Source organism: Aulonocara sp. 'chitande type north' Nkhata Bay, linkage group LG18 (assembly GCF_057382095.1).
Source record: "Aulonocara sp. 'chitande type north' Nkhata Bay isolate Kocher_YH1m ecotype deep benthic linkage group LG18, A_spYH_male_GT1.1, whole genome shotgun sequence".
In the NCBI taxonomy this organism is placed as follows: domain Eukaryota; kingdom Metazoa; phylum Chordata; class Actinopteri; order Cichliformes; family Cichlidae; genus Aulonocara; species Aulonocara sp. 'chitande type north' Nkhata Bay.
The window spans coordinates 36065489-36078038 of NC_141361.1; the positions used below are offsets into that span (position 1 = coordinate 36065489).

Genomic DNA, 12550 nt, shown 5'->3' on the forward strand with positions numbered 1-12550 from the left:
GATATAATCTCTCCAGCGTGTCCTGGGTCTGCCCCGGGGCCTCCCATGGGTCTCTTCATTGTCTAAGGAGCTTGGAAAGAAAAGCGTCTGGACTTCTTTAAGTTTCCTTGAAGACGTTTCAGCTTCTTCAGTTCTAAGAGCAATTGGTGGAGTCCCAGATTTTAAGCCCTATGGGAGTGTCCCCAAGAGCCCCACCTTATCATGTGATTTACTGAGGTCAAATGGCCCAGGATGTGAGTGGGCACCAACTCTTGGTTGATTGTGACCCACAACCGTTTTTACACCATGGCTCGTGTGATCAGGAAGAGGATCAACAGGGGGCCCACGACCCTTGTGGCGACACTCCCATAGGGCTTAAAATCTGGGACGCTTGCTCAGTTACACCCCACTCACCCTGCCTTCAAATTTGGTCCATGACCACAAACAGCTACAAAATCCAAATCAAGTAGTTAATTGATTATTCTGAATTTGCTGTAAATTTGCTGCATCAATAATGTTGTCCCTGTGTTATCCCAGCAATAGACTGGCAACTTGTCCGAGCTGGACCCTTTCTCTTCCCCTCTGACTGGGATAGACTCCAGCCAACTCACGACTCTGAATTTCATAAGTGGAAGAAAATGGATGGATCAATCGGGAAACATAAATTTTTTGACAGAAACATTTTAGAACTCAGAAAAACATATTTGTTGCACAAAACTGTCATTATGTCAGACACAGACACGAGGAGGAAGTGAGGTTCGATGCACACCTTTGTTCTCCATGCATGTGTGTATGTCTGTGTGTTTGCACAAGGACCAGTTTGAGTTTTCGACCATCAGAGCAAGGACATTTTGGTTCAGACTTGGTTTGGTGACTAAGGTTAGAATTAGGTTATTGTTAGGGCTGTGCACATGGTTAGGTTTTAGGGTTAGTAGCAGCAAAAAGGAATAATGTCAATGAGTGTCCTCACAAAGATACATACAGTCATCTGTGCGTGTGTGTGTGTGTGTGTGTGTGTGTGTGTGTGTGTGTGTGTGTGTGTGTGTGTGCACGGGCAATTGATGCACTGGCTCCCAATGTCACGTTTCAGCCATTTGTCTCCCTTGGAAACAGAGAGAGAGAAACTTAATACCCCAGAGCAAACAGGGGGACATCTGGACCTGTCTCTTTCTCTATCCTCCTCCTTCTCCCTCTTTTTCTTCTCTCTCCTCCTCTCTCACACCCACTCTGTCTTCCACTTCTTTTCTCCCCCTCCTCCCTGCCTTCCTCACTTCTCTCTCCTCCCTTTTTATCTTATCCTCTCTCCACTCACTCTGTCACTCTCTGGGGGCTATCAATCATGGTTGCTGTGATGGCGGTTGGGCTGTAGGTGGTCATGCTGACGGCAGATGGCTCTTTATCGCTGGAGGCCTGGCCTCTCCATGACAACCGCAGAGAGCAGGAAGTGACACATCCAGCCGAGTGGAGAGAGATTCATCTGGACAGGGCACACTCACACATGAAAGAGTAAGAAAAATAAAAGGGCCAGGACAGGAAGCTTCCAGTCCGTGGCTTCTCAAGTGTATTTGTTCTGATTTTTTTTTTACTTTATTTACTTTTAGTAGTATAAAATTGATGACAATGCTGGTTTTAAATGCTCACTATCCCCCACTTCTTTGAAATTGGAAATTAAACAGTGTCAGTCCGTAAGATCAGTCAAATCTGAGAAGAGTTCTCACCATACCCCTCACACACAATATCTTATTCAGTGATTTCTTTCTATATTTTTGAGCATCAGTATCAGTTTCAACAGCAAAATCTGTCAGAGTAATGCGTCTGACTTAGAGGAACATCTATTGATATCCTTTTTGACAATTCAGTGGAAAAAAAAAAGTTTACCCGAAAAGGATCTTTTCGGGTAAACTTTCAAGTGTAAAATCAGCATATAATGGTCACAATACCCCAATGACAAACTTTGATCTTTTTTTCTCTTAGATAATGAATAGTCAGTTAGTTTTGCATCGTGGGCTTCACAGAAATGGAATCTGTAGAGCTGAATCAAACTGGATCATTTCTGGATCTTCAGAGTGTCGTGCTTTTCAGAAATGCTTCTTCTCTAACATTTCAAAATGTTTTTAGTTTTCACTGCTTCACAACACAAAAAGGAAAGTCCTACGTGATAGAAAGTATTAAGCTGAAGAAGGACAAAGCAGGAACTTTTTCTTTAAAATTATTGCTTTGGGGTTGCCAGCTGTGCAAACAAGAGCTTTGACTTTCAATTCAACTCAGTTTTATCTATACAGCGCCAAATCACAACAACAGTCGCCTCAAGGTGCTTTATGTTGTAAGGTGGATCCTACAACAGTAGATACAGAGAAAAACCCAACAATCATATGACCCCCTATGAGCAAGCACTTTGGCGATAGTGGGAAGGAAAAACTCCCTTTTAACAGGAAAAAACCTCCGTCAGAACCAGGCTCAGGGAGGGCTCCCCAGGCTCCCCAACCGGTTGGGGAGAGCGAAGGATTCATCCTTTAACTGAGTACGGTAAGCACGTGGAGTTCAATTTTAAACCTCACCTTGCCTCTATTAATATTGTCTCTATTGAGTTTTTGCTTGTTTCCTTGTTTTTTTCTCTTCCATCACTTTGAGAAAAACTGAAATGGAAGCACACCATCTACTTGTCCTCACTTCGCTTTTGTGGATTTTGCAATTTTATGCAAAAATCTAAATTCATTTCTTGTACAGAGCTGAACAAGAAAAAAATCTCAGACTGTAATCATCACATGGCAGACCCGTCCACATTTTCATGCTTTTCAGCTTCATCTTTTATTCTCCACGGTTGCTGTACACAATACCCGGCTACAACCACGACAACGGTCCGAGCACAGACTTTACGTGATTGTGGATGTTGCTGAAATTCTACTGCATGCGCATTAAATATATTTTTCCCTACATTCTGGTTAAGCATTTTGTGGACAGGAGAGAAACCAGCCATTCACCTTAACCTCCTAGGACCTGGCGTCCACATATGGGGACATCACCTCTCGCCCTCCAACAACCCTCGATCCTACATCCTAACATAAAAAAAAAGAAAAGAACATTTTTTGTCTTGTTTTTGTTTCGCTTTTCCCTCCTGATTTGATATCTGGATTATGACTAGCATGTTGCGCAGTATGTTAGACGGATATTCGGTAATCTGGGCAAATTCACAGGAAATTTGCTGGCAGAGCAGAACCTGGCAAGACAATGACAAGTGATATAAATTGAGACAGAGCCACAATGACAGCAGAGCTGCTTCAGGCTGTAGATCCCTCTGAAATCACTGCTTAAAGTGGGGATTTCCTCAGTTGTTGTGTTTATTGATAATGTAAAGAAGCAGAGTCAGAAAGCAGCAAGTAAAGTTATTTCATCAAAGCTTGAAATGTGATATATGTATACAGTAGAGAACATGCCTCATGCATCAAAAGACTTTATTTTTATCTTAAAACCCTGCTTGATAATTTTCATATTTTAACAATGACCTTCAGTAGGTGGACAGAAAATAAAACACTTCCCCCCGATTTCCTGGAAGGAGAAATGAGGAAAGAAGACAAGACTGCATGCTGAGTTGGTAATTCAGTGTGTGTGTGAGAGGGGCAGGGGGCATGGGACGGCTGGTGGATTTCACGTCCCACTTCCTCCTGCAAGGCGATTAAGCCAGACGTCTGTCACACAGAGAGAGAGGAGAGCGAGTGAGAGACCCACCTCTCTCTACCCTCTGCTAGAGTAAACACACCCTCGCTTACACACTTATGTTTGCTTAACTAAAAATGTGATGATATCCTGTTGACTTTCATTCAATCCAGTCTGGACAACTTTTTAAAGAATTGCATGAGTGATTTTGATTATGTCAGTATTAACTCTGAGATATTGGTATGGAAGTACTGATGTTTACCGTAAAGGTCGCATCAAAAATCATATTGTCGCTAAAATTTTAATCAAGTGGCTGAAAAGTGAAAAAACTGTAGTTTCTACTCGTGGCCACTTGAGGCTGGCTCCAAAAGCCATTCAATCCCCACAGACCCTCATGTCAAAATCTCCAGTTTAACAGCATTAAATAGTGTATTTACGGCATAGTATGAACAGCTGCTGTGGATAGTTTAGCTTTCATGACTGGTTGTGTGTGTGTTTTTTTAAATAACTAATCCAATTAGATTTTTTAAGGCTTTCAATTAAAGATGCTTTCATCAACGGGTGTGTCAACACAGGCAGCTGTAGTTGATGCTTTCAGGCTCCTCTTCTGTGGAACCAGCTCCCAGTTTGGATTCAGGAGACAGACATTATTTCTCCTCTCATCTCTGTATTTAGGCGAGAGCAAAAACATATGGTTTACCCTCTCTGGATAGTACAATACCACTAATAAGTGGTTTTACTTTTGTCAAAAAACTGCGGTACATTTATATGAGTTGAATTTAGTAGGAAATTTAGTAGAAAAGGGTTAAAGCAAACCTGCAACTGATGGCTGGAGAGCTTTTAACCGTATTAGCATTTATTTGACTTTATTAAACACATTGTGCTTTAGCTGTGCTATCACCATAAGAGAGAACTGAAATGCAGTGTAGTAATAAATGCCTAATTTCACAGCATGAAAAAGAACAGCCAAAACATTACATGTTATTGTCCATTAACTGAAACACAGACACACACACGCACAGAGGGAGACAGTTGGGTCTTGCTGTCGGTTTGTGTTTTGTCAGCAGCTCCAGTGGGAGAGAGGCCATTTTTGATGCCTGGCCGGAGTGGTACACACACCCAGACACACAGCTAGAGTTTCCTGTTCCTTTATTTCACCTCCACTTGACCTGAAATGTTAAACTTTTAGTATTTTCCTCATTTATGGTGTCACACTCTGCACTCACACTCCTGTATGATCCCAGCATCTTCATCCAACCAAAGGTCTGACCTCTCTGATCTGTTCCACTCGTGTGTAATGACCGCTGGATCCTCTAGGGGCAACTAAGAGGTTTCTAAGGCTTTAGTGACACACTGTACAAACTGTATTCACACTCATGGTACTGTACGTATATTTCATCTAATATCCAAGCAGTCTGCTGGTCAGAGAATTAGCATCAGCTGCAACGGTTAGAGTTGAGCAGATAATAAAATTATGGTGAGATGAGATCAAAATGAGAGAATTGCTCACCGGGCCTTAGTTTGACAAAAAAGGCCAAAGGCTGCAGCTGGATGGATGATGATCTCAGTAGCATCAATCAGTTTTGCAAAGGGAATTCTACTTTAGATTCAACTTTATGTGCTAGAAATCAGGACTTTTATTAAAGTGCTAATTTTCTGTGAGTCTACTATAGTGGCTTTCACATCATCTTCTTACATTTAACCAATCCGTGGTCACTGGACTGGAGCCTACACCAGCTGTCGGGCCAGGCACACCCTGGACAGGTCCTCAGTCTGGTGGCGTGTTCACAAGAGTCCCATTTAAAAAACCAAGAAACCCCACAAACTTTAATCTTATATTTTGGTCCCTTCAGCTTTCATTTAAGTCCTCAAAAAACAAAAACATGTCTAACTTTTTATAAGTGAGGCCCTTTTTTGGTACCAACTTTAATTTTACTCAAAGGTCAACACTATAGCTTTTAACATTTGTAAAGGAAAAACAAAACTTCCTGTAATGACTCCCAGAGATTAGTTTCTTCACACAAGCTCTTATAAAAGACAAAAAAAAGAAAAAGAAAAGAAACAAACAAAAAAAAACCCTGAACATTTATTCAAGTGCAGGGAGGCAAATGATGAGACACAGGCTGAGGATTGGTTTCCTAGGCGAATATCATGATTCACTTTTATTAAAAGCATCATAGCTACAATTCATCATACATGATGTCTCAAAAAACAAAAGAAATAAAAACAAAAAACAAAAGACACACACCAAAAAAAAAAAAAAAAAACATTTAAAAAAAAAAAAGAGGAAAAAACATTTACATGGTATGTCTGTAAACTTCAAGGCTAGATAAGAATTGAGGTAATGCTCTTCAGCTTGCTGGCTAAAAGTAACAAAAAGTCCTTTTTTCAAGAAAAGTAGCTAAGTAATAAAGGTACCTGATTATTTTAACTCTTTAACACCAGTGCATCAACAGGAACAGCGTGAGACAAAATTGATTGCAGTACTTATTTGTCATCATTTACAGTTTTAGTTTTGTTTTTCTATTCATACGACACTTGTGGTTATTTATAGTGTGTGTGTGTGTGTGTGTGTGTTGGGAGAGTGATGCTGGAACATTCAAAAGCTGCCTTGGTTATTGCTGTCTCAGCGTTAGAGAGGAGAACGGGGATCTTTGATGGGGAAGGTGTTCCCCTCACCTCTAACCCACTTCCCTCTCTCTGCATCTGCTGGGCTGGCTGTGAGAGCAAATGTTTAATAATAATAAAAAAAAAAACAAAAAAAAAAAAAAAACAAGACCTGGCCACAGTGTGTGTCTTTGAATGTACTCTCAAATATCTGAACCACTCGCAGCACTTGATTCATATCAGACACTTGAACTGGCCTCAGGGGGGGGAACGGAAAATCAAGCACCGCTTGCGCTTTTTCAAGTATTTCAAACATACTCAGTGAGAAGAGTTGAACTTCATATAGAAAATGCAATTTTCCAACTCTGCTGAAAAATGTGTCTCAGTCCTGCGTTGGCCAGGCCTGGTGTCAGTGTGTGACTAAAGCAACAGTCTTTAAAGTGAAGGTCGCCAGGGAGCAGCACTTGGCCTGGAACTACTGGGAGGAGGTGAAGAGAACAAAAACAAAGCATTTATAACATGCTGCCCCCCTTTAAAGAATAAACCTGAAGCATCGCATCCCGTTGTAGACCACTTCTCTAAAATCCATTTACAGAAGCCTCCCAAATGAGGACGCCTGGATTAAGCAGCTCGAAGTGGACCAATCAGAAAACCTGATTGGTGTCAGACCCAGCCCGCTCGTCACCCCCTGAGCCAAAACCAGGCGCCTTGAAGCGGGAGGAAGGTTTTGAGATGTGGCAATGGAAAGACCGGAGACTGGTATTCAGTGTGGGACTGGGTTTAACAGTATTGGTTCAGTGTGCACACAAGCACACACACGTACACTCAAAGAGAAACAGTCCTCCCAGAAACAGTCACATGACAGAGAAAGGGGTTAGTGTGAGTGTGTAGTGGTGGACACCTGAAAGAGCGTGTGCAGCTAATGATCAAGTACGTGTTGGATGTGTGTGTTGTGGAAGTCAGTGTGTGAGACTGAGCTTTTTTCTTTTTTCCTTCTTCTTCCTTTAGGCCAGTCTGGTTTTGTTTCCTCCTCCACATCTACCTGGTCTGATATGTGAGAACTTAAAATCTGTTCTTACTCAGAACAGCTCAACTCCATTACCCACAATTCCTTTTGCAGCAGCTTTGTCAGACAGACAGTCGGGTTAGCTGTAATGCTGTTTTCCTTTTCTTTTGAGCTCACGGGGGTGCACTGCAAAGCAACCTCAAACCCTGAATGAGACGGTTCAACTCTTCCATGACCCTTTCTGCTTAAGGCTGTGTGAGTGATCAAAAATGTGATCCGTCTTAATGTACAGTCAGTTAAGTAGTTATTCTACCACTCAGGTGATGGCTACACATTAGAGATGATAAACCTCAAACCAATCAATTTAAACATGATAAATCTGCATTAAGGTTTTGACACCAATGCAAAATAATTAAAAGAATCTCACTGACTGAATATTCTGTGTCAGACTTCCTAAAACAGTGTAGTTTCTGGCTTTAGGCTCTTCCAACTTCGCAGTACACCCCTTAAACGCTGGAAAAAGTGTTGGCAGGGGATGCTTCTCGTTTTGATGAGATGCTGCCGACAACAACAAAACAGTCCAGACGAAAAAACAAAGGAAAAAAGGAGGAGGCAAAGAAAAAAAGACATTTGAGAGCTGAAAGCAGCAATAATAATAATAACAATAATAATAATAATAATAATAATAATAATAATAGTAGTACTACTGGAACCCTTGTGAAGTCTTGTTTGAGGGATTGTGGGAGGGAAGCGTGGGTGCACCGTTCACAGTGTGCGCACACAGGCCAACCAAACAAAAAGAAACAGTCTTTGAAGAGCAGCCGAGCACTCGGCGAGCGGCTGTGAGGATTTTCCCTGACTACACTATCGATCAGAAAGATTTAACTTAACACGCACAAACCTCGTTCTCTCTGACGCATAGGAAATATAACTGGCCAAAAAAACAACAAAGTGAAAGTAAATCATCAACAACAATGCAAAGAAAAAAAAAAAAAGAATTTATAATAGTTTGGATATTTCTGGTGGAGGCGTGTAAACGTGGTGGGTGGAGGAGGTGAAGAAATGTCCAAGGCCAGTCAGTTTTGTATTTTAGTTCAGTCACTCTTGTCCTTCTGTGAAGATGCTGCTGCTTCCTCTGCCGCCGCCTCTTCCTCCTCCTCGCCCATCCCTCCATCCTCTAAAGCTGAATAATCAGCCTCACTTCTCATCTCCCCCTCCTTCTCCTCAGCTAAGTCACTCTCTCCTCCTCCCTCTTCATCCTCTTCCTCTTCTTCCTCCTCTTCTGCTGCCGCTTTCAGATCTGCCTTCTTGTCCTCCTTCTCTTGGTCTCTTAGGACATTTGGAGTCCCAGCACTGCCCCCCAGCGCTCCAGCCATTGCATTCTGTAGTTCAGCAAGGTTGGAGGCGGTGGGGAAGCCCGGTAGGCTGAGCCCTCCAAGGCCTGGAGGTAGGAACATAGACGGGTAGAGGAGACCAGGGGCCATGGTGGAGAGAAGAAAGGGGTTGAATGCCAGGGTGTTAGCAGACATGCCAGCCGCAGCCAGCAGGGTGGCAGCGTCACCGTTGATGGTTGCCTCTGCTGACGAATCGGCAGCTGGGATCTGAGGCGCCACGGCGTCTTCGCTGAGGGATGCCTCAGTTTTCTCTGCCCCATCCTCTTTCTCCATCTTCTTCCTCTTTGCCTTCTTCACTCCTTCATCGTTTCCCTCAGCTGCCTCCTCGTCCTCTCCCGCCTCATTGCGGTTTTCTGCTTCGTCTCTCTCCTCTCCCTCCCTCTTCCTCTTTGTTGTTGCCGTTTCGCCACAGTCTCCTCCCTCTCCTTCGGCTGTTCCGTTCGTTTTGCCTGCTGTGGTGGTGGCTGTGGAGTTGGGTGGAGCTGGGGCAGCGGCTGTGGCTGTTGCCAGGTTACCACCAAAGAGCCCGCCGAGGCTGAACATGTTGGGTAGGGCGGTGGCCATGTTGGGAAGGCCTCCCATGCCGGGCAGCATGAGAGGCAGCATGGAAGCGGCGGCGGCATTGGCAGCGGCCTGTTTGGGGTCTGTGGGAGGAGGGAAGGCCATCAGACCTGCAGCCAACTGGAGAGACTGAAGGCTCTGGAGAGAAGACAGGTCCATCCCTCCAAACAGACTGTTCAACAGCAAAGGGTTGATGCCTCCTGCAGACACAGACACATACAGTAAGTGAGGGTTCAAACACACAGTCTATTGAGACACACTCCTGCCTGATCCACATGCCAGACGGTTGGTTGGTTCGTACCTGCTGATGAAGCAGCCGTGGCCAGTGAAGCCTGTGCAGCCTGAGCTGCAGCAGCTGCCTGCGCAGCAGCAGCTGCCTTGGCGATCTCAGATTTGGGGCGACGCCCCCGACGGCGGACGCCCTCCTCTCTGACTACAGGGCCGGTCAGAAGGCGGTCAAACATCGCTTCAGGGAGGAAACCCTGTGTAGACAGGGATTTTTTTAAAGTAAAAACTTCAGTTAACTACATTATCACCAAGTGTAGGTTGTGCCTTCGTTACTCACCGACTGTTTGACAATATCTGTCCAATCAGGAGCAATCGAAAACTCTGGGTTCTCCAGCAACCACCTGGGAAGCTCTTTCATTGGAGGAGCCATGGCTCCGCCCATCTAGAAAACAGGAAAATGAAGTGAGGTTGGTGTTGAAAATGTCATTTTTCTGAAACAAAGAGACGATCTTGGAGAGGCAGTGATAGTGCGGCAGTGTTAGCTTACCTTGCGTCCATTCCTTCTGTTGACCACAGGCACTCTCTCATCCCCCGTCAGTGTGTTGATGTCTATCTTGTTGGGGTTTCGACAACGATGGCGCTTCTGCTTAGGCTTAGAGAACGGAGACAGCAGCAAGTCCTCATTCTTCTGTAACACAAAGAAAACAACACAGGGCACATTTAAGAAACGCGTCCACAAGTCGCAGCACAACATCCATCAAGTGATAATCTCGCTTGAGCTTTAATCCACAGTAATTATCAAATAAAAATGCAGAAAAAACAAGAGGACTTACTGGTGTGAAGCCAGGCATATCCATGGTGTACGTTGGGTGCTGCCTCAGCCATTCGCCGAGCTCTTTGTTGGAAACCGCCGTCTCTTCTTCCTCCAGATTGCCTGAGGCGAGAGATCTTGCACTGGGGCTCTGCTCAGAGACATTGCGGGGTTTGTGGACACGTGAAGCATCCTGAAGCCCCTCCACACCTGAGACCTTTGGCCCATCTGCATGATCCTGAAAAAATGACGCAGAAGGAAAGATTACCTTGACAATCTGTACAAGGATCACATCTGTGTGCATGACACAAATGACCACATTTGCCCTCCTACATACCCCTTCTGTTCGTCTGTTGCCCATGAACAGCAGCTCCAAACCCTCAACATTTTTCCTGCGGCCACGCCTCCTCTTAATGACAGGCAGGTCAGCCTCCAGCGAACCGTTGGCTCTGTGTCCAGTCGCTGGGCCTTGCTGAAGCAAATCCATCTGCGCCTTGAGGGAGGAGTTTGTCACCAGGGCACTGGAGAAGCTGGTCAGTGAGGGAGAGGCCTTGTGGTGATGGGGCATACCCTGAAGATCAGATCAGATCAGTTGTAATGCATCAACTTTTACACTTTAAACATTAATACAAAATCTGTAATTCTGTCAGGACCAGTTCAGTTAAAATAGGACTGGCATTCCTTCTGAAGTAATTTTTATGGCTCTGTAGTAGCACACAAAAGCTAAAGAGGCCAAATACAGCAGGCGTGTAACATCATACACATTAGAGGAAATGCTGCTGACTTCATCAGCTGATGTAGGCTGGAACTGAGACATGCTGATGTGCTAAGACTGCTGACTGAGCTCAACTGTGTAGCCCGCCAAAACTGAAGTGATTTAGTTTAACAACAGTAAGACTCAATCGTTAAGAGCTAGTAACTAGACTGAACGTGTTAGTGAGCACCTTGGTGAGGTCTATAGCCTGGCTCTGGGACTCGGCAGCAGCATGGCTCTCTCTCAGCTGTGCCACCATTTCCATCAGGTTACGTCTCTTGGCTGCCCTCTCTGCCTCAATCTCAATCTTTTTCCTCCTCCTCCTTCTCTGTCGAGGCACCGTCAGGCTCAGAGTCTCCTCCTGCAATAATAGGTCAGCACTCAGTCCTCCTTCTGTTCCAAAACTGCATTTCACATATGAGCTCGGCACAGTGTCGTCATTTCCAAAAACATGATGATGGTAAACTGAGAATACTATTAATGGGTAACGTCATTTGTTGAACTTGTTTAGTGTACATGTGTGCAAACACTCACATGAACCTGAGGTGATAGTGTTTTATCTTCACTCCCACTAAATGGTGTATGGATGCCGGCCATTGTCAGCTCAGCCAGGCTCCGCCTCTGGAGCGGGCTCTCGGTCGCCATGGCTGCAGCCGCTGTTGTTGCTGAGGAGCCGTGCCCTGGCAGGAGGTTGCCAGGGAAGTCGAATACGTGGCGTCTGTTGACAGGCCACTTGCCCTTCAGGACGGCCTCGCAGATGTTATCCATCCTGTTGATCATCACTCGATCCTGAGTGGAAGAGAGAACCGGGTGAGGTGATGGATCATTCTGTCAGTTCCTTTGTCAGCTTCATTTCCTGCGTACTGTAAATCTCTCAGAACCACGGTTTTGCTTGAGAATCAGACTATGTTTCAGTTTTCTAAAGTATATTTCAGCACATTTTGGGGAAAAATCAATCTAACAGAAAACTCTCTCTCTTCTGTAATTCTTTCCAATCACTCGCTGTTTTTACAATTGCTGCTGAGCTACTGTCAAGTAAACACTTCCCGCACAGATGTTTCATATTAAAAGCCTTGCAGTAGATCAAAAGGCATAATCCTCCTTCTGGTAAGCAGTTCATGTAGGGCTGGTTCTGATTATTTCTTGGCCTAAAAACTATCAGTACATAGCATAAAGAATTCCTCAAACTTTAAGTTGTAGGTTTTTACAAGGTCCAGTTTCAGTTGGAGGACAGTTCAGTTCATTATGGGAAGATTAATGATGAAAAAAAAAAGTAATATATATATAAATAGAAAAAGAAAAAAAAAAAAGAGGGGGCACATTAAAATTTTTTTTTGACAAATCTTAACAGTTCAGACTTAATGTGGAATGTTTATACAAAGGGTTGAGTTTAAGTACTGTGACTGCATAGGAACAGCCAAGCCAAGCAAAGAAAGAAAGCAGAGCTACTGTGTTGTGTGCATGATGTGATTCATGTGCTGACAGAATTACTGCTTTAGAAATCGAAATTCCTGAAATTAAAGGAGACTGGGTATGTGACGTCATGGGTATAGATA

General features: G+C 44.1%; 1 protein-coding gene across 3 annotated transcripts in view; it reads right to left on the reverse strand.

The window, feature by feature from the left end:
- Positions 1–5757: 5757 nt before the first annotated feature.
- The window catches only part of LOC147309095 (ATP-dependent chromatin remodeler CHD7-like), a 72325-nt gene continuing 65532 nt past the window's right edge, over positions 5758–12550 (reverse strand). For all 3 annotated transcript variants that reach the window (XM_086273361.1, XM_086273359.1, XM_086273360.1), the window contains 8 exons: positions 11529–11783; positions 11185–11355; positions 10578–10811; positions 10263–10478; positions 9977–10117; positions 9767–9871; positions 9503–9683; positions 5758–9401 (listed from right to left, as the gene is read on the reverse strand). In XM_086273361.1, the coding sequence (XP_086129487.1) occupies positions 8341–9401; positions 9503–9683; positions 9767–9871; positions 9977–10117; positions 10263–10478; positions 10578–10811; positions 11185–11355; positions 11529–11783 (2364 nt within the window). In that variant the 3' untranslated portion in view covers positions 5758–8340. The remainder of the gene's footprint in view (positions 9402–9502; positions 9684–9766; positions 9872–9976; positions 10118–10262; positions 10479–10577; positions 10812–11184; positions 11356–11528; positions 11784–12550) is intronic.